At 38.4% G+C, this 25,359-nt stretch overlaps 1 protein-coding gene across 9 annotated transcripts in view; it reads right to left on the reverse strand.

Moving 5' to 3' along the window:
• Positions 1–25,359, reverse strand: part of PARD3B (par-3 family cell polarity regulator beta) — a 560,921-nt gene that overhangs the window by 77,779 nt on the left and 457,783 nt on the right. For all 9 annotated transcript variants that reach the window (XM_088135640.1, XM_088135642.1, XM_088135644.1 and 6 more), the window contains one exon: positions 1,863–1,942. In XM_088135640.1, coding sequence (XP_087991766.1) covers positions 1,863–1,942 — 80 coding nt within the window. The remainder of the gene's footprint in view (positions 1–1,862; positions 1,943–25,359) is intronic.

Below are 25,359 nucleotides of genomic sequence, written 5' to 3' on the forward strand. Positions count from 1 at the left end.
GGTAAGGGAGGAGGCCAAATTGGAACAACTTGCTTATACTATGACCACAAATCTGAACTAAATTACATAAATCTCTCTCTCTCTCTCTCTCTGTGCGCGCGTGTGTGTGTGCGCATGCACTACAGCTTTTCTGATAATTGGACATTGCTTACAGTACAAATATTTGTTGTTTTTTTGTCAAGGTCTCTGTGAAACAAGTTTCATAGAGTTTCAGCTCTTCAGAAGAGTTGGAACATCCTCTTAAAAGTGAAAGCAGACATGTGTGGTTCACATGGGCTGAGGGAGGGTGGGATGGCAAAGAAAGTACAATCTTGCTTTGAGAAGGAAAGAATATAATGGACTCAGGAGGATTGCCCTATATTTAATTAATTGTTATATAATTTCTACTATTAAATGAATGTTTCAATAAAAGGTTAACAAAGTAACATGTATGCTTGGTCTGACATTTCTGACCCTACAGAATTGAGCATCTGCCCCTGGTCCGATACATTGTTGGGACTGACTTTAAGTTTCTGAAAGGACTTCTTGGTCATGTAACCTAGAAAAAGGTGCAAAATGTAGCTTAAGAATACAAGTGATAGGATAGACACTGTGGTCTCTTATTAATGTTCATTTGCTTTGAATTCTATGGGTTAAATTCAGAATGATTGAGTGAACAAAGGTCCTCCTTTATGCTGCCTGAACCTCCTTTCCTTGCTGGCCTAGTATTGTCAAGCTTATCAGTGTAATGGAAGAATTAAGAAAAACTATTACTGTTGTTTCTCAGACACAAATATCAATATCCAAGGCTTGTGGAAGGTAGCCACAAAGTTGAGATTGAAAGCACAAGCATTTTGGTGTCCCCTCTATGTTTAGCATTATAATTCCCATCCTTCCTGCAAACTGTCATCTTCCTTGAGATACATCAGGACTATCATAATTCCCAGTCAATTTAGTGTGGGCATTCTGATGGCTGGGAATTCTAAGTGCTGAAGTCCCAAAATATCTTGAGGGCACCAGACGTGGATTGTCTTGAAACAGTTTGGATTTTGGGGGGGGGGGGGATGCCTTCAAGTCAGTATTGACTCTTGGCGACCACCTGGAGAAGTCCCTGCAGTTTTCTTGGCAAGGTTTTTCAGAAGTGGTTTGCCATTGCCCCCTTCCCAGGGCTGAGAGAGAGTGACTGGTTCAAGTCCACCCAGCTGGCTTCATGCCTAAGGCAGGACTAGAACTCACAGTCTCCTGGTTTCTAGCCTGGTACCTTAACCACTACTCCAAGTGGTCTCTCTTGGAAATTATAGGAACAAAAAAATAGAAGTTATAGCAATCTACTCCATTAGGCTTAGTGACATCTACTCAATTACCTATGTATGGGGCTGCAGCATGAATTACTTGGCTGTGAAAAATGAAGTTTCCTTCAAGAACACAGCCATGGATGTGGGGCTGTGATTGCAGCAGTGGGAGCTATTCCCAGCAGCCCCCTTGCCCTGAAATTTACTCCACAAAGGATGTCTCATAGCCTGCTAAAGTGGCTAAACTCTCACAGAACAAGCTTCCTCAGCATCACATTCTTCCCTTGCAGATCATGATTCTTGCTGACATGTTCAGCGAAAGAAACTTCACCCCCCCCCCCAAAATTGGCTGTCTAAATTATTAACACAGCTATAAAGATGGCACTAAATCATCAACAGAAGGGCAGCGTAACAAAATTGCAACATAATCTCTCATTTCACTGCCAGATGTCTGTTCAATGCAGATTTTGCTAAACAGTGGAATAGTGGGAGGAGGGAGAGACTCCTTGATTGCCCATGAAAAGCATTTGTGCGGACACACTTGTGTCTGCATAAAAGAGTGACTGTGTATAAATATAAAATAAAGCTTACCTGGGTAAGGAGGCATACTGCCTTTCTATGCCTTCAAACTGGAGGTGGTGTGGAATCTCGTCTGGACCTTTTCCAGACACCTGTGGAGAGCAGCATAATTAGTGATGAAGATCAATTATTCAACCCAGTTACTGAAAATGTTTCTCAGAAATGATAATCAGAAAACAAATGAGGCTCCAGCATGCCAGAATCAACAAAGAAATTCTGAGGCTCAAGAGAAATCCACATTTGATCCTATTACTACTCATAACATTTTTTTTCTAAAAAAACTCCTTCTTGTTATTCCTTTTCCAAGTCAAGAAAGATGCTGTGAACTTGAATGGAACATATTTTTGAAAAGAATCAAGAAAAATATTGGATAAAATGAAACTGGTTACTGATAACCATTCATGATTGGTCATGCTAAGATGTAGAGCTAAATTAGCTTTATTGAAACTGTGGGACAGACTATAAAATGAATATGCAAGTGTCTGAGTCTCTGTTCTCCAGGCTATAAAACAGGTATACCCTGTCTGCATGGCTGCAAAAGAACATCGAACCTTTGTCTTCCAAAGTGCTAGAGGAATGAATAATTATTAACAAAAATATGAACCTATTCTTTACTTATTTGGCAGACATGAAGCATCATGAAGGAACAAATAAGCAAATAATTATGCTCGTTCACTATTGGGGAAGCATGTATTGTTATTTTACAACAACCCATCTACCTACTCTAAACCATATGTCCTGGAAAGTACAAAGCTGAAGAATAAATAAGACAGTTATGTATGAGGAGGAGTAACTCATTCAGCAGAAGCACAAATCTCTGCTCATCCTGTCATAGCCATATAAAATGATTGCATCATGCAGTTCTATCCAGGACACACAAGGAAAGCCAAATGTCAAATTTAGATACACAAAATGCAGAAGGGATTTCTCAATTTCATTTGCTCAATTAAAATATCTCTGCAAGAATAGTTTGTACCTCAACTATATTTTTATTTGTTGTCATTTTCTGTTTGTTCATCACTCCCTCCCTCATTGAGCATACACATCGCAGGGACTATAGCTTGTAGATTCAGATATTATCAAAACTATAGGTGATACAGACCCATTTTATTTAAGTACCTCCTGGGTGATTTCAAGGTATGATCTGTCAATTCATACTTCCTTAAGTGTTACAGTATATGACTAAGACCTAATAGAGGAACTTCCCAATTGAACAGGTGGAGACTCAGTGGGCTAATATTATTATAATATGATATTAAATTGAAGTGTTAACCAGGAATTAAAAAGCTTCTTCCAAATCAGCTTCACTTCTGATGTTTCTTTATCTACAGCAGATGCTGGCTGGGAAATTCTGGGAGTTGAAGTCCACATATCTTAAACTTGCGGAGGTTCAGAAACACTGATCTACAGTATGGGAACCGAATAAAGCATTTATGAGAGGTTTGCTTATCCCTCTGGCATCAAATGGAAAGAAAGCCATGTTAAAACAATAGGATACGATTTCAACCTATGATATGCTTAGCAAACCTCATCAAACCATATATCTCCCCTAAATATACTGAGCTAGTTTTGTATAAGGATGTTATATGCTTCTTACTAGAAAGTTTGTTTGATTCCCTCTTTGCAAGAATGGTTAATCAAGCTGAGGGAGTATGCTTGGATGTCAAAATAACTTTGTACCTTAAAAGTAAATCTAGCACAGAATTTAATTCAAAATGGAAACCGTTCCTGGACTGGAACTTAATACCCAGATTTGTACCCCATCCATAATTTGCATATTTTTATGTATACAGTTCATACTTGAGTTTCATGGAATATTTAAAGCAGAACAGATTCTGACTCAGTCTATTGTAGCTTATAATTTTATGTGGTGATTTATATCTTGTTGACCACACTTCTTGATATTTATCCTCACTTAAAGCTTAATAATTATTTTTAGTCATTTAAAGCTATATATTACATTCAGTCATTCACTATTTACTAACGGTATAGTGGAAAACTGTAACTTCTGGATGTTTTTAAAATCCCTTGTTTACTCATTTGTGCATCATGTTTTATTTTCTTTATATGTTTTCTCTTCTCTGTGTTTATACATGTTCTCTAAAAAGTTAAATAAAAATAAATAAATAAATAAAACATACTACATGACATGATGGCATGACATGATAGAAAACTATGGCTTGGTGCATGGACATCCATGGGGAGAGCGGGCAAGGGACAAAACATTGCAGCCCAAGCGCAGCCCCTTAAATACTTGCATGCCATGTCACAATGCAAATGCTAAAAAGCAGAACTTGTGATGTCCCAATACACATTTCATCAGTTTGGCATCATTCTAGTTAGGAATGGTCACCTACAATTTGGTGTTAGATGAACCAACCCAGGGCTTATCAGTTTTCCTTGTCACTGCCTAAGCCACAAGGAGGAGATGAGAAATTTTGCTTCAGTTTTAAACAAACTGAGGCTACTTGTTTTGGCTCAATCCAAACAAATCATGGTTACTCCTTATTATAGTTTAGGATGACTAAGAACAAGTGCATTTTCAAATGTGGGACTGCATGTCCTATTATCCTTGATTGTGCGGGGGAATTGTAAGTCAAGAATATAAGAGTTGCAAACAATGGCTTTGTGCGGGAGTGAAGTTAGGATTGCTGTCTGTGCTTGGGAAAAGTAGCTGCAGCCAGGCAAAACCGCTTCTCCCCCCATTTCCCTCACTTCCCTAACTCAAACTTTACTCACAAGCATCCAAACCGGCGTTCTAGCTGCCTGTGATAATTGAGCCACACCCTGGCATTTTCAAGGACGCGCCAACGTCCAGAGGCAGCCTCACCCCCACCCAGGCTCTTAGCTTAGAAAAGCAAATGCTAAGACAGAGTGGGGAGGGGCGTGTGTAGGAGGAAAGGTGATAAGCAAAGGACATGCAGATGACTGAAGACTGGCAGCTATTACAAGCAGGCAAGAAGACTATCATTCAACTGCCAGGACCACAAGTTATGGTGACGAGCATATCCTGGTGGGAGTCCTGCCTGGAGCTAGGAGCTTCGTCGGGAGCCCAGTAGCAACCAGAAGAACCACCACCACACTGAAGCAGCACCTCATCTCAACTAGTGTAAGAACGTTTGGGAAAAGGCAAAGGTTATATGCCACTTTACAGACTTTATAGACTACATATTTATGTATACTTTATAGACTTTTGCTTGAACTAAGTATTAAAGTACCGAGTATTAAAGACATATTTACACGGCAACATCACTAACAAGTCCTAGATGGGTGGAAAGCAATTGCTCGTTGTTGGGGAAGGTGCGTGCTGCAATAAAGCATTTTGTACAGATTTGCTACACTGTGGTGTGTCCAGTCCTTGGAAAGGAAAGAACCCTCACAGGCTTACAATTCTTCTCTAAACCAGAATTAAGATTAGCTCCTGGTCTGTACATAAAAAGAAACCACAGTTAACTAAAAATGGATTTAGAAGCTTCCAAACTCTTCCTTATGTCACACTGGAAGAAAACAATGAGGGCATGAGTTTATGGCCCCTATGTACATACATAAACCATAATTTGGTGTTAGGTCCAAATCAGATCAATATTTGCTAAGAAATCTGAAGTGGAAACAGATCTCAGGAGGATCCTGTGCCACAAGAAATTCACTGGTTCATACTTGCAGCAGCATGGAGATTCCTCCAGGCCCCTGTTGAAGAAACAGAAAGTATTTCTGGAAAGACCTTATAAATGGCCACACATTTTTCCCCTACAGATTTTAAAACTTTTAATTAAATTAAAATTAAATGTTTTGGGGGGAATGGCGACTTAATGAGGCAGTCTTCTAGACCATTTTTTTTGGAGGGGGGGCAATATTTATTTGTTTGTTTGTTTGTTTATTTAAGTAGGGGGAAAAACCTAAATTGGGAGAACAATACCTCAGTAAGTGGCTATTTCCCCCCACCCCCCCAAAAAACTTCTTTTCATTACAAACTCTGCCTTTCTGCTTCCTTCTCTATCTCTGTATCTCCTCATAGTTTTGTACTTTCTCCTCTTTCACGTATTAAGAAAAGGAGTATAAAAAGATTAAAAAATAAGAATTTATTGTTGTTTACCGAAACTAACTTACATTACTTATGTGCTTCATATAAGCCTGCACTATCCTTTTTTTATTATTTTTTATTTATTGTTGTTATTCCTTTTGAGGGAGGGAGGGAGGGAGGAAGAGGAAGAGGAGGAGGAGGAGCATGAGAAGAAGGAGGAGGAGGAGGAGGAGGAGGAGGAGGAGGAGGAGGAGGAGGAGGAGGAGACATAATCCCCTTGCCAATCCTGTTTGTGTGCTCTAGGATACCGTTGCCATAGAAACTCACTGTGGATACAGTTTGTAAAAATTTGGCTCCCTACAGCTGAGAGGTTCTGCGCTCAGAGTAAAGTGGCCAGTGTGCTCCAAGGGCAGGGAAAAACTCTGCATCGTTCCTCCGAGGATCCACCAAGCCCTCCTTTCATTCACCATCTGTCTAGACACAAGTCAAGATGTGACCTCAGCAAATCAAGGTGGTGGCGGGGGAGGGGGAATAGCTGACCTAATAAAACAAGACGAGAAAAATGTATTTATTGAGGGAACTGGAAGCATATGCCTGCTTAGCTGTCATTACAGCTACTTGTGCTAATAGATATTTTCATGGGCGTTTTTGAAATCCAAACAGGGTTCCCTATAAGGTCAAGACCAAGCACACAATAGAAATTAGCATAATGAGATTCTAAACTCATCTTGTTTAGTGATTGTTCCTCTCCTACCCCTTCTTGGAATGGATTAGCTTAAGCTTTGGATACGGGCTTTCGATTCACTGGAAGAGGCTGCTGATACGTAAAAATAAACGGAATTCTCAACGCTTTATGTTCTACATCCAAACCATGCAGAAAAAGTACAAAAGTACATTATGGTGTGCCTATCGAGACCACACATATTTTATATCCTGTTCAGAAACATTTCCTTTCTTGCTTCCTTGTAACCACTACTTTATCCAGTTTTACTTACCTTATGAAAGATCCCATTTCAAGTTGTGATAAGCCCCTGAAGGGGAATCTGAATAAGTTGATTCATACCACGAGTGTCAATAAACTTCATGAAATTGGACTTTTTTCCCTTCCCATCAGTCCCTATACAGTACAGTACCACTATCAGTTTAAAAGCACTTTAAACATACATTCAAATTTTCAGATTTGTAATCTATTTGAATAAATTATTCATCTACTTGAATGATTTTATTATTCTCCACATACTCACCTAAGGGGGGAAAAAACAGAACTAAAAGTGAACTGATACATAAACTTGCAAAACAGGCAAGAAAAGTGGTTTTTTGATTCATGTTCATATAAAGCAAAACAGAAACATTGTTAAAAATCTTTAAAGTTTAAACTGGCATATTTGTTTGGATTCCAAATAAAACCAGTATTCCAGGAAAAAAAAGTTCATCCCCACTGGAGCTTGCTCTATTATCTTTTTTGTTGTTATTGTTCAGGTAAGAAAACAAATAGATTAATTAATAAAACAGTTCTGGTATGAATTTAAATGGAACTAAATGGAAGTCGGTTTAATATTCCAGATTAATTGATTTGTAGATTAATTTTCATCACCTGGAGATAGATGGAAATGTAATAAAAACGAGGGGAAAGTTTCTGCTATTTGGACAGCAGAATGGATAGCATAAAACTAAAGTTTGTTTCTAGCATCTGAGTGTGAGAGAGTAAGAGAGAAATCTGGCCAATTTTTTAAGACAGAGAATCCCTCATGAAGTGTGTTGCTCAGAAATGAGTACAGGTAGTCCTTGACTTAGGATCATTCATTTAATGACTATTCGAAGTTACAAAGGTGCTGAAAAAAGTTATTTATAACTGGTCCTCGCATTTGTGACCATAGTAGCATCCCTGCGGTCACGTGATCAAAATTCAGGTGCTTGACAACAGCATGTATTTACAATGGTTGCAGCATCTCAGGATCATGTGATCACTATTTGCAACCTTCCCAGGGGGCTTCCAATAAGCAAAGTCAATGGGGGAAGCCAGATTCACTTAATGACTGCATGATTCGCTCAATGACCATGGCAAAAAAGGTTGTCAAATCAGGTGTGACTCACTCAACAACCACATCACTTACTGATGGAAGTTCTGGTCCCAGTTGAGGTCATAAGTTGAGGACTACCTGTCTATCATCCTTCCAAGTAGCTGCCAGTCCACTTTCCCTCAGATGGCATCTTTCTTATTCTCTTCCTTCCACTGACATCCACAGGGAATCTATATTTGTCAAAAACATCCTGCTGGTGGCCACAGCAGCCTGATCCAAGCCCCACCCCTTTTGAATGTATGTCACATGCAGGGTAGGGCTTGGATCAGGTGGCTACAGCCACCATCTGGACTTTTTTTATTCCTCCTGTGGATGTCCCTGCTTCCTTCCTAGATATGTTTGCTAGGAAGAAGCCAGAGTTGAGGTGGGATCTTTCACTGAGCATCTATACTGTTGGGAGTGAAATAGTCATTACCAAAAAGATATTTAGTTGAACTTGTTTAGTTTATGTGATCTGCATCCCACCTTTTTTCTTGAGCAAATACTCAAGGCAGCCCAAGTAAGTTGTTATCCAGAAGATTGTTTATAAAATCAGAATACTTTAAAATATTCTAGCATGCAAATGGAAAGGGAGCTGCACATTGCTTTCAGCCCTTGGATGACTTAGCTAGAAGCATTAGTTCTCTGATGGTATAGAGCTGCAAAAATATTAATGAGTTGTTGCTTGAGCCATTTCACTTAGAAGGATGCAAGAGTCACAGTGAGCAGCTCTGCAGTAAGCAGATGACATGGGACAACTATTCTATAGAAGCTTCAGAAATGTTCATTTCCCTGGGGACTGAGGACAGTTCCTTTCTTACACAAGCACTGTCTGTGAGCAAAATATATAAAACTTGGCTTCTGGGATGATATGCATATTACCTTTGCTAGATTGGTTGTGCACTTATCTTCTGAATATAATTTTTATTAAGAATTTTAATTACAATAGTAAAAACTAATACAAACTGAACTTAGAAAAGAGGAGAGAATGGGATGTGTATTCACTGCTGCAAAAGTTCACAGAACATTATAAAGGAGAATATATCTCTAGTCAGGTATCAGAATTTCCCCAACCCCAACCATTTCTCATAGAGATTATTCACTTAGGGACTGCCTGACTTCCGTGTGAATTTAAGTAAGTTAATTTCACACAGCAACATCCTCACTAATGTTTTCTACTTTTTATAATAATAGTTGTAGTTTACCAGACTCATGGGATCATTCAGCTTTTTGACCTAAAAATTATTAGCCAGTCTACTGTGTTGAAGCGTCATTTTCCCAGTTGTCTTCCTTCCAGTATCTCCTTTACCTTTGTCAGGTACATAAAGACCTTCTTTCAAGCAAGGCTTTACAGATTTTTGCTGCCCATTCAGCTTGCATTAAGGGGCTGGTCTCAGAAGTGGCCCTCACCTCCATTCTTCAGTAGTCTCCCCCCAACCAAAGCCTCCCCATTTCTAATCAAGTGTTGAAAAGAAAAGGCATGAAAAGAGCCATGAAACCATGCACAAGTCAATCTTTGACGTTTTATCTCCAAGTTTATATTTTCCGCCTGGGACACGTATGTGTGCTGGGGCAGGGGAAGGCAAATAGTCAAGAAATGTATAGCTTGCTGTGCCTATCCAAAGGGGATTAAGCCATGGAGAAAAATAAAGGATAAAATGTCAAGTTTTATCAGACATATTCCAGCCAATTGCATAATAACAGAGATTATCACAAAAACAACAGTCTTCCTGATACGTATGTATCTGGAAGAGGACCGAACAGATACTTTTTCCCGGTCTTGAGATTCTACAGCACATTATTTAACTAAATCCTTCCAGATTTTCCAATTTGCCTTTTTATTTAATCCAAAAGGTACAAATTACAATTTCAAACATCCTTGTGTTCATTAAAAAAAATAATGAAAGGAAGAAGAAAGAAAGAAAGAAAGAAAGAAAGAAAGAAAGAAAGAAAGAAAGAAAGAAAGAAAAAAAGAAAGAAAGAAAGAAAGAAAGAAAGAAAGAAAGAAAGAAAGAAAGAAAGAAAGAAAGAAAGAAGGAAGGAAGGAAGGAAGGAAGGAAGGAAGGAAGGAAGGAAGGAAGGAAGGAAGGAAGGAAGGAAGGAAGGAAGGAACAGCGCTGGTGTTTTCTCTACACAGAGAAAGGGTGTGTTCTTGTTCTTCTCCTTCTTGTGATCAAAGCTGAAACAGTGATTTTGCATTATTATAAGAGTCATCATTTCTGCCTCTAATTTGGATGGTTTTTAATAAAGCTCCATTGATTCCACTGAATGAAACCCCTCTTGACAAATGCAGAACATACACACTGATTACTAACCATGCAGCAATTATCATATTCAGCAGCACACTTTAATATCTTATTTATAGATGTATCTATCTATAATTTGCTTTAATTAAGTTGCATTGATTTTAATGACAGCAGTCATCTCTTGAAGATGGAATTAGGGTTATATAATCCCACCAATACCATTGCATCATTGTTTGATGTTACCTTTTATACTTCATCACTGTGTAGAATAAGTTGTCCTTTCTAAAATGGCATACAAAATACAGGATATCTTTTATTGGCTCATCCTCTACTGGTGAGGAAATATGCAAACTTTTGAATTACATAACAATCACCCTGTATGTTTAATCAATAGACAAATTAACAAATGCTGTAGGAGTGGATGAATACGGTGGGTAACCAACCTGTCAATGCATATGCTTTTGACAAGGATAAATAGATTTGTTTTTTCTCATCTGAAGCTTGATTCTCTCCCCTCTCCCCTTTTCTTAGATATGAACATGCAGGCATCCACTGAAATCTTCATAATCAGCGTCACTTGATTTTGAGCCATCCACCCTGTCTGGACATTTACTACCCTTTGTAGAGAAAGCAGTGGTGGAAATTTTGATGGTTATGACATCTTCCTTTAAATCTTGCAGCTGGCAGGGTGCCAAGTAAAGATCCTTCCAAGCAGGTAGTGCTGTAATGCTACCAGTGAAAACCCACTGTGCAGCTATTCTGTCTTTTTCTCAAGGAGGAGGATTTTATGTGAAAAGGAAGAGGAAGTAAGGAGGAGTGGGGAGGCTCAAGGGTGTTAGTGGTTCCCCAAAAGTGACACAATAATCCCCGAGTTCTCTCTGTCCAGAGCACCTGAGCTCCACCTTTCCCTCTTCTCTGAATTACATGAAAATGTGGGTTACCTTAGATTCCTGATAGATAAACAAATGTTAGATAATTCTAGGTTATTTTCTTTCAAAAAGCAATGAAACATTTCTAAATTCTATTTGATTCCTAAATAAAAGATACTTAATAGAAAATTGGTGCTGAGTATATTCCTCTGCAAGTTTGTTAGGTTAGTTATAAACATATCCTAAGATATTGGGAATATCTGCTGATGTATCAAACAATTCTCATAAAAAGCCCTGATCTTCTCCCTGAGCAAAACTGTAGTTCTGAAATGTCCATCTATTCAGGCTGAGCTTTATTAGAATGGATGGTAGCAATGAATTATTTCTGAAATGGAAAAACCCATGGTCACTCAACATTTCTGCACAGAAATAAGGGAGGATTATGAGAATTACAACAGGTAAGACTTTAAATTATGGTCAACATGGTATATTTTTTGCTTCTTTGATTTTCAGTTCAATAACCGTACATGGAATCAGCAAGGTGACATTATCAATGGCCTCTTATCAGAAGTAGTAATCTCTCCTTATTAATTTGTATATTTACATTGTCCAATATACACAAAAGTATAAACACCCTGTATGATTGAGGTTTTGGAAATATGCAAACATATTTATATTTAATTCATATATCAAATAGTAGGTAATCAATCAACTACGCCTTCTTTAGTCATTTACCAGTCTTATGCAAAATTTTTCACTTGGCACAATGAAAAAGCAGCTAGTTTGTAATACCAAGAGAAGAAATAGCTCCATATTTTAAATGTAATTATTTTTAGTCATTTCCAATCATTAAAAAAAAGCCCTTACAAGGTCTAACCACAAAAACAATCAGAGCTATGCTGTATGAAAAATACAGTAACAGTACGCTACTGTTTTAAAAATTCTATCTTGATTCAAAATGTAAAAAAAAAAAAATCTCTCACTCATTTTGGTCAATCCGACTCTAAATCTATCAGCTGAAAAGTATGTATGACTTATTCCCAGATAACTGTGTCTCTTTAATCTCTTACTTTGCACAAACCAAAATTTCAGCGAATGATTCTCCAATGGAAAAGGATTCAGACAGCTGGTATAAATGACATCCAACAGAACTTTTTTACAGAAACTTTTCATTTCCTTAATCATTATATGCCTAGCTGTATACGATAGCCCCAAGAATAACTTTCCCTATTGATCTCAGCTAAACACAGTGTGAAAATATCCAAGGATCTCTGGGCTCCTAATAGCTTAAAAGGTTTACCAGATGAGATGGCCAGCAAACAATTACACAAGAACAGTAGGAGACAACTCCTCCTCTTTGGTCCAGAAGTTAGTGTCCCACCAACCTTTGGGAAAGGAAGCAAGATGACATTTGGCTGCTTCTGGGTGTGCTTGTTTTTATTTTTCACTATATAATTGTAGCCCTCCGCCCCCCAGTGTTTAAAAGGAATACCCCTTATGGCAGCAGATGGTAAAAGAAAGATTGGAGTAGTGGAAATGCTGTTTGGTGGCTGTCTACCTCTTTTCTGGGCAGATTTATGGCTACCTAATTATCGGCCACCCACAAATACAGCAGGACTGGCTAAACCAAAAATAAACCACACTTTCAGGCTGAGGTTAAGGTACCCTGCCTTAATCACAATTCGAAATGGTTTCTTGGTACTGACAACATGCTAATCATAGGTTGTCATATGAGTCAGATTTATATGTTCACGTAGCTAAAAGAGGGGAAAACTTCCTTGTGATCAGCAACAAAGAGAGCTTCCCTTCTGAAATGTGCATAAATTCATCCCTCTGTATGCATCCAGAGTATAGGTTTGTCAATGAATTGTGTCTGTACTGTAACAGCGGGGAAGTTGGGGGGAGGAAAAATCAATGTGCCCATCACGCTCTCAGCAAGCAGGAAAAAACAAAAAAACCCGAATTCATGATTGGAGAATGTCATATATCTCCAACTAATATGCATATAGCAGCTTGGCACTAGGTCAGTCTCATTGCACAAGTCTGTGCATTTGTGCACATATCCAATAAAGCCATGCTATTGGAATGAATGCCCACATGCCCAAGGAAACTGTAACAGAAGGGAATTACATATGGTCTCACACTGAGCTTCCAGATCTCCCCTAAATCAAGAAAACTGAAATCATGTTTAGAAGATCAGCAAACAGTACTACATCCCGAACTGGGGACAAGCAAATTAAAGGCAACTGGGAATATCACTATTCTGTGGTTCGGGAATATGTTTTATAAATCCCTCTGTTCTTGACCTAAGCAGGTCCTGGTTAGAATAAGCAGAGGGAGTATACATCTTCAAAACCATAATGTTTTATTACCTTGGGTATTATATTTGTTTTCATGATTGGAAGAAGAAACATCCAATCCTGCTGCAATCCTGCTCACATTTATTAAGTAATATAGCAGAGTTTATTCCTGGATAACTGTGCATAGGATAATCCTACAATTCAGTGATTGTTAGTGTGGTACCAATGATATCAGATAACATCCATGGAATCCAAAATTAAGCACTAATTTAAGTAATAAAAATGTGACCCATTTTTAAAAAGACTTTAGTATTTCCAGTCATGATCTTATAGAATCTCAAGGATGACATTGCCAACATCCTGGGGTGGGGGTGTGAGAATTCTGTAGGTTTTCAATTTTATTTTTAATCTGTTTATGTGTGTTTGTTGTTATAGTCCCCAGTGTTTGAACAATGCTGGCCCAATCCTTGCTGCTAATATATATAAAAGTATTTTCTATGTAAACATATCACTGAGATCTGGTTGGGCTTGGAGGGAGGGTGTACCCCTCTCAAAATTGAGCCCACCCAAGTTTGGGGTTTTGTATCACTGAGATCACAGGGGAGGTGGCTGTTGTCATCCATGGCTCCTTGAAGGTCTCAGAGGCTCTGCTCCACAGATACAGTATGTGAGGCACTCTAGATGAAGCTGGCCTTTAGAGAATACTTGGGTTTGCTGCTGGTGGGCCATCTCCCTGTAGCACAGTGTCATCCCTGCCTAAGCGGCTGGATTCTGTTGCTGGGCTGGCAATAGAGACCCCAAGGCTGTTGGTTCTCAGGGATTTCAATCTGCAGCCTGGCGACACTGAGTCTGGAGCAATTCAGGAGTTCATGGTCTCCATGGCAACCAAGGACCTATCTCAAGTCATTGATGGTCCAGCACATATTGGTCACCACACATTAGATCTGGCTTTTGTCTCAGGGCAGTTGGGACATGATCTAGTAGTGGACAACATTAACATCAGTCTATTGCCATGGACAGATAACTCGGATTGTCTTCCGTTTCACTGGTGTGATGCCCACCCTGTTTATCAATTGGCCTGTTCCTGGTAACTGATGGACCCAATGGGATTCCAGAGGAAGCCTGAGGTTTCTCCTGGGAATCCAATGGCTGATGTCTTAGTTGCAGCCTGAAATGGGCAGGTGGTTGAGGCCTTGAACCACATTGCTCCATGTGGCCCCTCCCTATACACCAATCCTGGGGCACACCTTGGTTCACCAAGATGCTCTGGGAGATGAGGTGCAAAAAGAAAAGCTTAGAGCACCATTGGAAGAAGATAAAGAGTGAGTCTGATTAAAAAGAGGAAAGAGCCCATATTCAGGATTACCTGGTGGCAATAAGAATGGCCAAATGTCAATATTTCTCTGGCCTTATTGTTCCCGCTGATAGTTGCTCAGCAGCCCTGTTTAGGGTAATCTGGTCCCTACAGGGCCGCTGTGAGGAATATACTGTGAAACTAAGGAAGATGATCTTGATAGAGATATGCAGGATCTGTTGCCTAGGCAAAAAGGGCTGAATAATTTTTTAAGTCCAGAATGAGATAACATTCAGAAGTGGCTCAGACAGATGCTTCTGTAATTCACTGGAATATAGGAAGGAGGAGGAGGTACAGTAGAATCAAATTTGTAAAATTCTGTTTTTATAGCCAATCTCAACAAAAGGAGTTTTAGCCTTCTTGCAGAGTTGATTTTCTGGTGTGGTCTATCTAGAGGGGCTGAGATCCACTAACTAGTTGGTAAATAAAGTTGCTCAGATCTGCTTGGAGTTGGACTCTGACTGGGCAAGTGTGTTTGAGATGCCTAGGGCTCAGTCTGGTGGTATGTTCTGACATGAGCTTAAGTCAGTGACTCTTGAGAAGGTGGATAGAATTCTCCTAGCTGTAGATATTAGCCTTCCCCCCCTCCAGATCCATAGAATTTCCATCTTTAATCTTGGATGGAATAGCACTTCCCCATTCAAAATTGGTGCACAATCTGGAAGTCATCTTAGACTCACAGCTCCTGCTCAAAGAGCAGGTGGAAGCTGTGGTCAAGAAGGCCTTTGTACAGCTTCACTTTATGCATCCCTTCCTGAATCAGGAGACCCTTCAGACAGTCACTCATGACCTAGCCAGACTGTGGCTCAGCTCCTGAAATGCTCTACCTGGAGCTACCCTTGAAGACTACTCAAGCTTTAACTGGTCCAGAATGCAGCAACATGGCAGTGATGAGCATGCCTTAGCATGTCTGTGTGACATCACTGCATTATGAACTGCACTAGTTGCTGGTGTGCTTCTGGATGCAATTCAAGGTGCCTGTTATCACTTAAAAAGCCCTGCATGGTATAGGGCCATGTGTGAAAATTCATGCAGATTTCTTCACCTTCACTGTCTTAGGTACTTTTTAAAAAGTCTTGCCTATTATTTCAAAGATGACTGCAGCCATCTACTTTGGGTAGGAGAAGACGCAAGAAGTAAAGGATTGGAATTGTATAGGTAGTGCTCATTTAGTGACTGCCTTGGATAGCGATTGTTTGCAACTAGGAAGGTGATGAAAAAGTAACTTTGCCACCAATGCTGGCATTTACCACAACAAAAGCCTTCAGTGTGAAACTGATTAAAATCTGGTCAATTTCAGGCAGCAGCTGCAGGAGGGTTTTAATTAAGTAATTGAGATTACAGAGCTGAGCTTTTTAACTTGTGTTTAGCACTTTTTAGGGACAGGCTGTGCTGTGGAGAAAAGCAGCTCAGGAAGAGATAGCTTGTTTAAGCAATCTTTCCGCCCTGTGAGGGGGCAAAAAAGGGGGGAAAAGGGGGTCTGAGACAGCAGCAACCAGTGAACTTCACAGCATCTCTCTCTCTCTTAGTCATTTGGTTCACTTAGTGACTGTGTCGCTTAATGACCATTACACTGGTACCAACTTCAGTCACTAAACGAGGACTTCATTTTGTTTAAAATCTCTACATTTTAGACTATATCACAACTATGAGAGCATTATTCATTCTAAAAGTGCAACAGCATGATCTCAAATGGAACAAAATCCCTCTAAGGTAGTTTTCAGTTTCTGGCCATCATTTTACACTCACTGATTGCCACAGTGTGTTTAATATTTTTATGTATGTCCCTAGAATGCACATTCCATAGGTCAGAAGCACTTCTGGAATAAAGTAAACAGAATAGACACACCATTCTTTCTATCATCCATAAAAGATTGACAGTAGATTTTCTTATCAATACGGTTTCTGATGACCTTGGTGTCTCTGGTTAGCAGTTTTGGAGACTTTTACAGAAAAGCAAGCTCAAATAATTAAGTGTTCCTTTAATCTCCCTATCTCATATATTGAGACAGAATGAGATAATGACACTACTTTTTAAATTTCATCTCTTCCTTTTGTACCAGAACGAGGATGAAATTTTAAGACAATAGTATGCCAATCATATCATTTTAATATTTGAGTACTTCTCATTAATGCAATATATTTGGCCTGAAAACAATTCTGAACAAAGAAAGTGCCACACAGATGGAAACCTCTAGCAAGAAAAGTAAAAGCAAAAGATGTGTCTAGAACTGTGTTACCCAAATAAGTAATGTATAAGGGGTACTAACCTAGATGAGATACAGAGGTTTGGCCAAAACCCCTAACTCAGTTACACTTGCTTTTGAATGGACATGCTGGATTGTACTCTCACAGTAAACCTAGCCCATCTAGATGGAAACACACTGAAAATGAGAATAAGCCTCTGGGTTCACTGGCTACACTCTTTCCAAAATTTCAGGATACAGAAGCTTCTGCTTCAAGATCTTATGAATTGCCTCTGCTCCTTTTACAAATGAGATTATTGCCATCTCAGTGCCCTTCTCTCTGGGTGGCTTTCCGTCCCATTAATCCAATCATTTGTTTTTGTTAATTTGATGCTTTAATTGTCCTAAATGCAAGCAGATTGGTGGGACCCTCTCATTGGAAGCCCAGTGCTGAGATGAACTAGAAGAATGAACAACAGACATCTTCAACTGGGTAATAAAAAAGGCTTGTTTTATTCTCCATGTTTTTAGGCCATATTAAGAATACTTCAGTTTCTTAACAGAACATAAACTCGGGGGGAACAAAAAACAATGAGCCTCTTTTCAGCTTCTCAGTCATATGGAATGGCCAGCGTTCTGTTTATTTCTTTAAACGGGAAGGACAGCATATATTTAATACTAGCACTGACAATCTGCCCCTTTGGCTCATTTATAATATTAAAGGCAACCTTTTGACACTGGCTGTGATTGAAAATAACCCCCTTTTGTTCCAGTCTTGCATTCTCCTCTTTTCCCTTTATTGCTGTTCGTTTACTACCCAGTTGATCCAGATAACGACTGCTTTCAGATGACTCTTTCCAATCAGTTGTCTTATTAACAGTTTGAATTGTTATCTATATTTCCATGTCCTCCCATTACATTAACTTTTAACCCAAGTATTTTGAGCTCAGCACACCAGCGCTCTAACTCTCAGAGGCTAAAATTTCAACCTAAGCTATGCAAAACATTTGTAGAAGTCAGCAGTCAAGCTGAACAGGGAGAGCCACAAATTTGGGCTTGGGGTTGGGGGGAGAGAAAGCAACAAAACATCTCAGTTCATTAATTGGCAATGGGCAGCTGAAGCTCTCGCTCTATTTTTAATATTTAGTATGATTCACTGTACTGTCATACATGGCTACATGCTGCTGTGAGAGTACGCATGTAACAGCAGGACCTGGAACTGAATTGCAGATCAAGCAGAGAAAAAAGGCAGTAAAAATACACTTATAGGCAGATATACACACGGGGAAACAGAGCATTTCATTGTCTCTAGGAATCTTGCTTTGCTAAAGACTCTCATGAGTAGAAAGTATAGGCAATAATCCTTGCATTCTTACATTTGAAACATGTAGTTGGTGCACAAATCAGGATACTCCATTACTAGAGGGAAAAAAATGGGGTGGGGGACAGAATGACAAATGTCTTACATTGCAATCCACACTGAATAAAACAAATAATATTTTTGCTGTTAAACTTTAACCTTGCATGCTTTTCTTCTAATCTAATAACAAACCAGAACAGTATTCATGGAATGTTAATGGCTAGAGTAATAAATCCACCTTAATCCTTTTAAAAATAGAGAGGATAGAGAGTAAACAAGAAAAGCTCCTCTTCTGCTTTTCTCTCCATTCCACCTTAAATAATTATGGCAAAAAGCCCTCTCTAAACTTCAGCTTTAGTATGTAAACAAAGCACATCACCAAAATCCAATAGGTCTGCATTAACATTTATCAAAGCTATCAGCAGAAGATGATTTTAGTTGTACTCCATATGCCATGAGATCTGACTTTAAAAAAATTATATGGGACTAAAATTTCCAAGTGCTAAAGATTCGGTTCCTTTAAGCCTGTGATCATGACTGAGAGACAATCTTCTCTCCCTTGTTGATACCACTTTAACAGTAGATAACAATATTTGTGGGATCTAATGCTATCTACCACTTTTGGTTCCAGATGGATGCCAGATGGACAATGCCTTTTTTTGGACTCCAGTCTTAACATCACTGGAGATGGGGTCAAGTCTGGTCAGCTGGCCATCTCAAATGACACTTCAAAACAAGACAATTGAGGAGAAGACTGCGACATCTGTTCCAAATTTATGATGACCATAGAAAATAAAAAGTACAGCTTCAAACAAACAAAGGTTCTAGCTTCCATGCACTTTGCCTTGCAACTGGACCACTAGTGTCCCCTCTGAATTTAAAGTATGACCAGTATAATTTTCTCTTTCAACAGTTGAGTTCAATACCTCAGTGCAAAAATCCAGATGACCTCAAGATGACAGCAAAGAGGCCCAGGAATCTCTACGTTTTTGGTGTTTGCCTGGAGTTTTGCAACCCAGCTACCCATGGTAGTCATATGCAATAGTACCGTGAACACAGTGGTCCCAAGACCCAGCAAGACAACTTTCTTTCAAATGGCAGAACAGGACAACAAAGCAAAACCAAGCTAATTGCTCTGATTGTGGAAAGGCTGAGGCTGTGTAGGAAGCAGACAAAGGCAAAAGATAGTGAGGCAGAGACCTATTAGAAGTATTAACGTTTTAATTTGGTTTTTCAGAAGGCAGGTCTATCTTTCCAATTGGATGTAGCACCAATTGCTTAATGGACCAAATGTGATTTTTCAAAAGGAGCTTCCTCCCTTCCTTTCTTTAGGTATAAAAGAAAAAGAATGCCCTTAAGTTTAGAAAGAGGTCTGCAGGAAAATACAGCTGACTTCAAAGTACAGTCTCCACTCTGCAATTTTCTTCATAGAGAAGTTATGATAAACAGGTTATGTGGTTCCCTAAGGTTACCATGGAAACCTTTTCTTTTCAGGCCATCATTTCCAAAGGTACAATTTGCATCAAAATGACAGAACTTGATTTTTTTGGGGGGGGAGGAGATTCAAGAGAGGTCATGCCAGCATGTCTTATTACTATTATTTCAAAACTTGTGAACGAAACATTTAAAGGAAAGATGTATTAATCCATCTAAACTTCTTAGTGGCTAAGTAGAAATTAACTGGTATTTCATTGGTTATTAACTGGTATCAGGAGAAATTAATCTTTGGATGCAAGAATAAATATTAGACATTACTTTTCTGTTGCATCTGATAGCTATTTTCTCTGATACTGCTTCATTCAATTATTCTGTACTAAGGATGTGTTTTAGATTTTGGATGATGGCAGGACAGTCATGGGGAACATAGTTTTATATCATTCTGATAAGCTTTTGCCCTTCTGAATACATAAGAGAAGAAGCCTTCTAACAATGGTAAATTAAACCAATATTTTATTTACAATCAATACTTCTTGTAAATGGCAACTGCTATAATACGATCTGTTCCTTCTAAACTGAAAATTATTTATAAATGCAATGTTGTTGATATAATCACCAATAAAATTACCACCTGTCTACATTTACTATATATATATATATATTAACAATTTTGAACATGAACAAATGCAACGTATATTTTAACACCTAAACACAGTTTCTGTTGGTCCAGTTTATGTATACGTTAAATATGGCAAATATATTGATTTGGTTTCTGTATGTTTTGTGATCTTTTTGCAGATCTGTCAAGTTCACTGAAATTATTTTGCACTAAAAATAATATGTGTCTTGCATTGATTCATATTCCTCTAAACATGTATTTTTCTTTGCAATTTTGCCTTGTACATCCAATAAATATACCCCATTTATGGAAATACCAATATAACACTTTTTGTACTTGTTCTTTATTATATTATCTTTGTATAGTTTTTGTACTGTTGAATTGAATTGTGGAATTCAGAAATATGGTGAAATGAAGATGAAATTTCAGTTTTTGTATTGAAAATGGAAAAGAAACAAGTTTGCATTCAAATACAAAGTAAATTGTGTTTCTCCCCACTACTATTATATAGCAGTAGCTCTAAAGGAACTCTCTAATTTCACTAGAGGAAGCAGATCCGCATTTGTATTTTTGTCATAAATGAACATGCTCTCTTACAATGAAATAAATATGGCAGATCCCATAAAAGATGTGCATGTCTACACTAAATGAATGGGAAGGTAATAGTGAAGAGGGAATACAAGCAGTAAATAACAATTCATTTATGGCTCAGAAGATTTGGAAAACATGTGCATCTGCCTCAACAAAATGAATTGAGTTTTTGATGGTTCTTTGTAGATACATATAAAAATGACAACTCAAATACTATTTTTCCAGCATTACTAATATAGTTTCATGAAAAATATTATCTTACTATTTGACTTTTGGCTAGTTCCAATATTACACTCTTCTTAGTATCATTAATTATTAGCTTAAATGCTGTGTAAATCATGATTTCTTCCAGGTAGTTTGTTGGGAAAAACCTAAATATTGGAAAGACACAAAGTGTTGGTTTCACAAATGGGAACTTTTACCATGAACAGCTGGAAAAGAATGTCACAGCACTATATATTTTTTTTTCTTTGAAAATTTTAAAATATAACAAAATGCAGGATATCCTATAAACCCTTCAAGTGCGAATGTTTCATACAGAGGTTCACTGAAAGCAAGGCAGGTAGTAAAATGATTGCCCAACCATTTGAGTTAAGATTTCAAAATGACAGAACTGGAGTATTCATTCTGAACTACATTGGCTAAACTATCAGCAGCAAACTTTATGAATGTGTGTTTAGGATGGTAAGCAAATTCCAGCAGAGGGCATTTTAGATGTTATGTAATTCCTACAGAGCTTTGAAAAGGAGATGACATCTTGGGATATTGCTATATTTTCTCCTTCCTGCTGTGCAGATCATCACATTACAAATGCGGAGATGAACTATACAAAATACACCACTGTGGCATAGTGCTTAAGGTGTTGGACTGGCACTAGGGAGACCCTGGTTTTAGTTCACTGGGTGATTTTGAACCAATCACTTTCTAAGCCCAACAAATCTCACAGGATAGTTTTTGCGGAGGAAAATGGAAGGAGGGAATATTATGTACTTTATATCACCTTGAGGTCCTCAAAAAAAAAAAGGTGGGATATAAATCTAACAGATAGATAGATAGATAGATAGATAGATAGATAGATAGATAGATAGATAGATAGATAGATAGATAGATACCAACTGATAGATCTGTACATGACTGAAAATGTTTTTTTTCCTGAAACTGTAACAGGGTCTAAGATGCTGTATAGCATCTCTGTCCCCATTACATCCAAGGACAATATAACTTTTGTGCATGATCTAGTAGGGCCCCACATGATGTTCACAGAGAAAATGTCTTACCAAATCCTTTCTAGCAGACACTTCTAATTCTCCCAGGATCATCACATTACAAATGCGGAGATGAACTATACAAAATACACCACTGTGGTGTATTCTTGAGCAGGTTCATAATTTATTTTCAGATTCCAATAATTGGTATTATACTTTAGAAGTATTAGTAATAAAGAAAATCTGTTATCCTTTCTCTCTACATAATATGAGACAATGGAGAAATTCAGTTAAAGTCAAACCTTCTAACGTGCTTATTTGCTAAGTTTACACATTAAACAGGGTTAATCTGCCCTTGACACAGTGCCATACAAATAGAAACTTAACATCACAGACCAGCCTTTAATTTAGGGTTGCCCAAAGTGGCCAATACCAACCCCCAATATCCATTATTGTTGTTCTTGTTGTTGCTGTTTTTACTATTATTACTTATAGTACTATTAGTTAAAGTAGTATTTATTAAATTATTTTCATATAATAAATGTTTGGGGGTCGATGAACAATCTGAAACTTCATGATCAGCATGATGATCTGAAGAGTTTAGAGAGTCCTGCTTTAAATGATGCGCTGATAAAAATAACGCTTGGGTAAGATTAAGAAGACAACAAAAATGGGTTATTTGGGTGCATCAGACAAAGATGGTGCAGGCCCATTGCGAGGAAGAAGTAGTACTGGGTGATAGTGAGAAGGCAGGATTTCTGAACTCCTATTTTGTGTCTGCCCCTCTTGGAAGAGAACTGGTGTCCTAACTGATCATTGTTACACTACAAGGGGGATGAAGCTTAAGAAAGAAAAGAAAAATTGTAAGAGAGAACTTAGCTAATTTAAATGAATTCAAGTCCCCATGGCCAGCTGGATTCCATCCCAGGGTACTGAGGGAACCAGCGGAGGAGTTTGGAGAACCACCCTTGGTAATCACTGAGGGCTAGCAAGTTCCTAGGGACTGGAAGAGAGCAAATGTCATCCCCATCTTCAAAAAGGAGAGGAAGAAACACTCAGGGAGCTACAGACCTGTCAGCTTGATGTGTATAATCAGCAAAGTTTTTAGAGAGATGAATCCTTGCATAGGCATGATGCAATTAAAGAAAAAGGTGTAGATTTCTTACAAAGAAATCATGCCAGAGACTAACCTTCTCTCCTTCTTTATAGAATTACTTACTTAGTTGATCAGAGAAATGCTACAGATATACTTGGAGCTCAGCAAACCTTTCCGCAGAGTACCTCCTGATATTCTCCTTAATGAAATGGAGAAACATGGGCTGGATGCTACTAGATTCAAAGCTGGCTGAATGACTGCATCCAAAGAGTGTTCATTAAATCATTCCACTTTGAATTGGAGGAAAGTATTGTAAGGAGTGTCCCAGTGCTCTGCCAACATATTTTATGCACTGTTCAACATTTTTATCAACGAGTTGGATGAGAGAGTTGAGGGAACGCTCATCAAGTCCAGAAGGGGCAGCTAATACTTTAGAAGAGAGAGAAAAGATTAAAAAAAACATCCAGACAGTCTTGAGTAGTGAGCTGAAATAATAGGATAAAATATAACAGGGAGAAATATAAAGTTCTTCAACTGAGCAGGAAAAAATGGAAGTCACAAGTATAGGACTGGGAAGACTTGGCTTAGCAGTAGTACATGAGAAAGGGACCAGGCAGTCCTTTTCAAGTATAAGTTATGCATCAGCCAACAATGTGATGCAGATGTATAAAATGCTCTCTTGGGAGGCACTAAGAGGAATAGAGAGTCCAGATCATGAGAAGAAATTCTGCTCTGGTCAGACCCCACTTGAAATATTGTGTCTTGTTCTGGGCACCATAGCTCAAAAAGGATAGAGATGAGGAAGGGGGCGGTGGGGGGGCTGAAATCAAGCCCTACCATATGAAAATGGGTATGTTCAAGTTAACAGATAGGATGATCAAAGGAGGTATGATAGCAGTCTTCCAATGTCTTCCAATGGCTGTCATACAGGAAATGGAGTGGAGTTATTCACTCTTACCCCAGAGGGCAGGACCAGCACCAGTGGGTTATAACTACAAGGTAGGAGTTTCAGGTTAGATGTCTGGTGGAACGTCCTACCTGTACAAGCTGTCAGCCAGTAAAACAGACTGCCATATGAATTGGTGAGTTTTCTTTCACTGGGGATCTTGGATAGTCATTTAACAGAGATTATGTTTAGGAAGTCTTTAAAAACTTGGGTATTCTCCCAGGCCTTGGGGTAGGGTGTTTGTGGAGTCCTGTTGATTCTTTTTGTTTTCTTTTGTTACAAGGAGTCTGTTGTCTGGATGCTTTTTTATTGTTTTCCTCTTATTGTTCTTACTTTTTATGAAAGCCACTAGAGTCATTTTGGAATTCGGCAGCCTCTAAATCTCATGAACAAACAAAGTAGGTCCCACACTGAGCAGAGAGTTGGACTAGATTACTTTTAAGGACCCTTTAAACTCAATGATTCTGTGAAATATATGATCTCATGATTCTAATTTCTCTCTGTCCCTCCTTTTTGTTGAGCTGGAAAAATGCCTAAGCGTACAGGTTTTTCTTTAAAAATCCAGTAAATTCATGTACATAACTACATCCAAAATGATGGTTTAAAATATTAGAAATATAACCAGAACTGAATTATCTAAGAACTGGGCAGATCCATTTAACACAAACTGAAAAAAAAAAGTGGGGGGGGGGGAGATGGCCTTTGACAAAAAGGCTAGATTTGTAGGATGACAGGGGGGCAATTTAGCAAATGAAGTCTTCTGCTGTCCTATTTTGTTCTGTACTTTAATGTATTCCTATTAGATTAGCATCTGCACCACAGACCTTGAAGTGGAAACTAATAAAGTTATCCACACAATCTCTAGGTGTCTGAGCCGCTGACTTTATTTTTCATTTAAAATAATTATAACAATGCCACTTGTTTGTTAAAAAGCCTTTTTATATTCACAGATAATTGGTTTATACAACGCCAAGCAATGAATTCTAATTTTCACATCTTTGCTGAGAAAAGGGGCTGGGTGGTAATGGTAGAGTAGTCAGGACTCAAGCTTTTTAAACTTTGCAACTACTTGATAACAGTGTAGCCACTACCCTTTTAAGACTAGAAGTTAACAGGAACAGCATTTTTGATGTAGATTAACACGCGGCCACACAATTACTAAACACCTTTAGTAGTAATGTAATTTGTCAGCTGTGGGCTATTACCAATGGAAATTTAT

This window comes from Python bivittatus, unplaced genomic scaffold (genome assembly GCF_059951505.1).
Source record: "Python bivittatus isolate LINGU-HERP-01145 unplaced genomic scaffold, Pbiv_v1 ctg000200_np1212, whole genome shotgun sequence".
Taxonomy (NCBI): Eukaryota; Metazoa; Chordata; class Lepidosauria; order Squamata; family Pythonidae; genus Python; species Python bivittatus.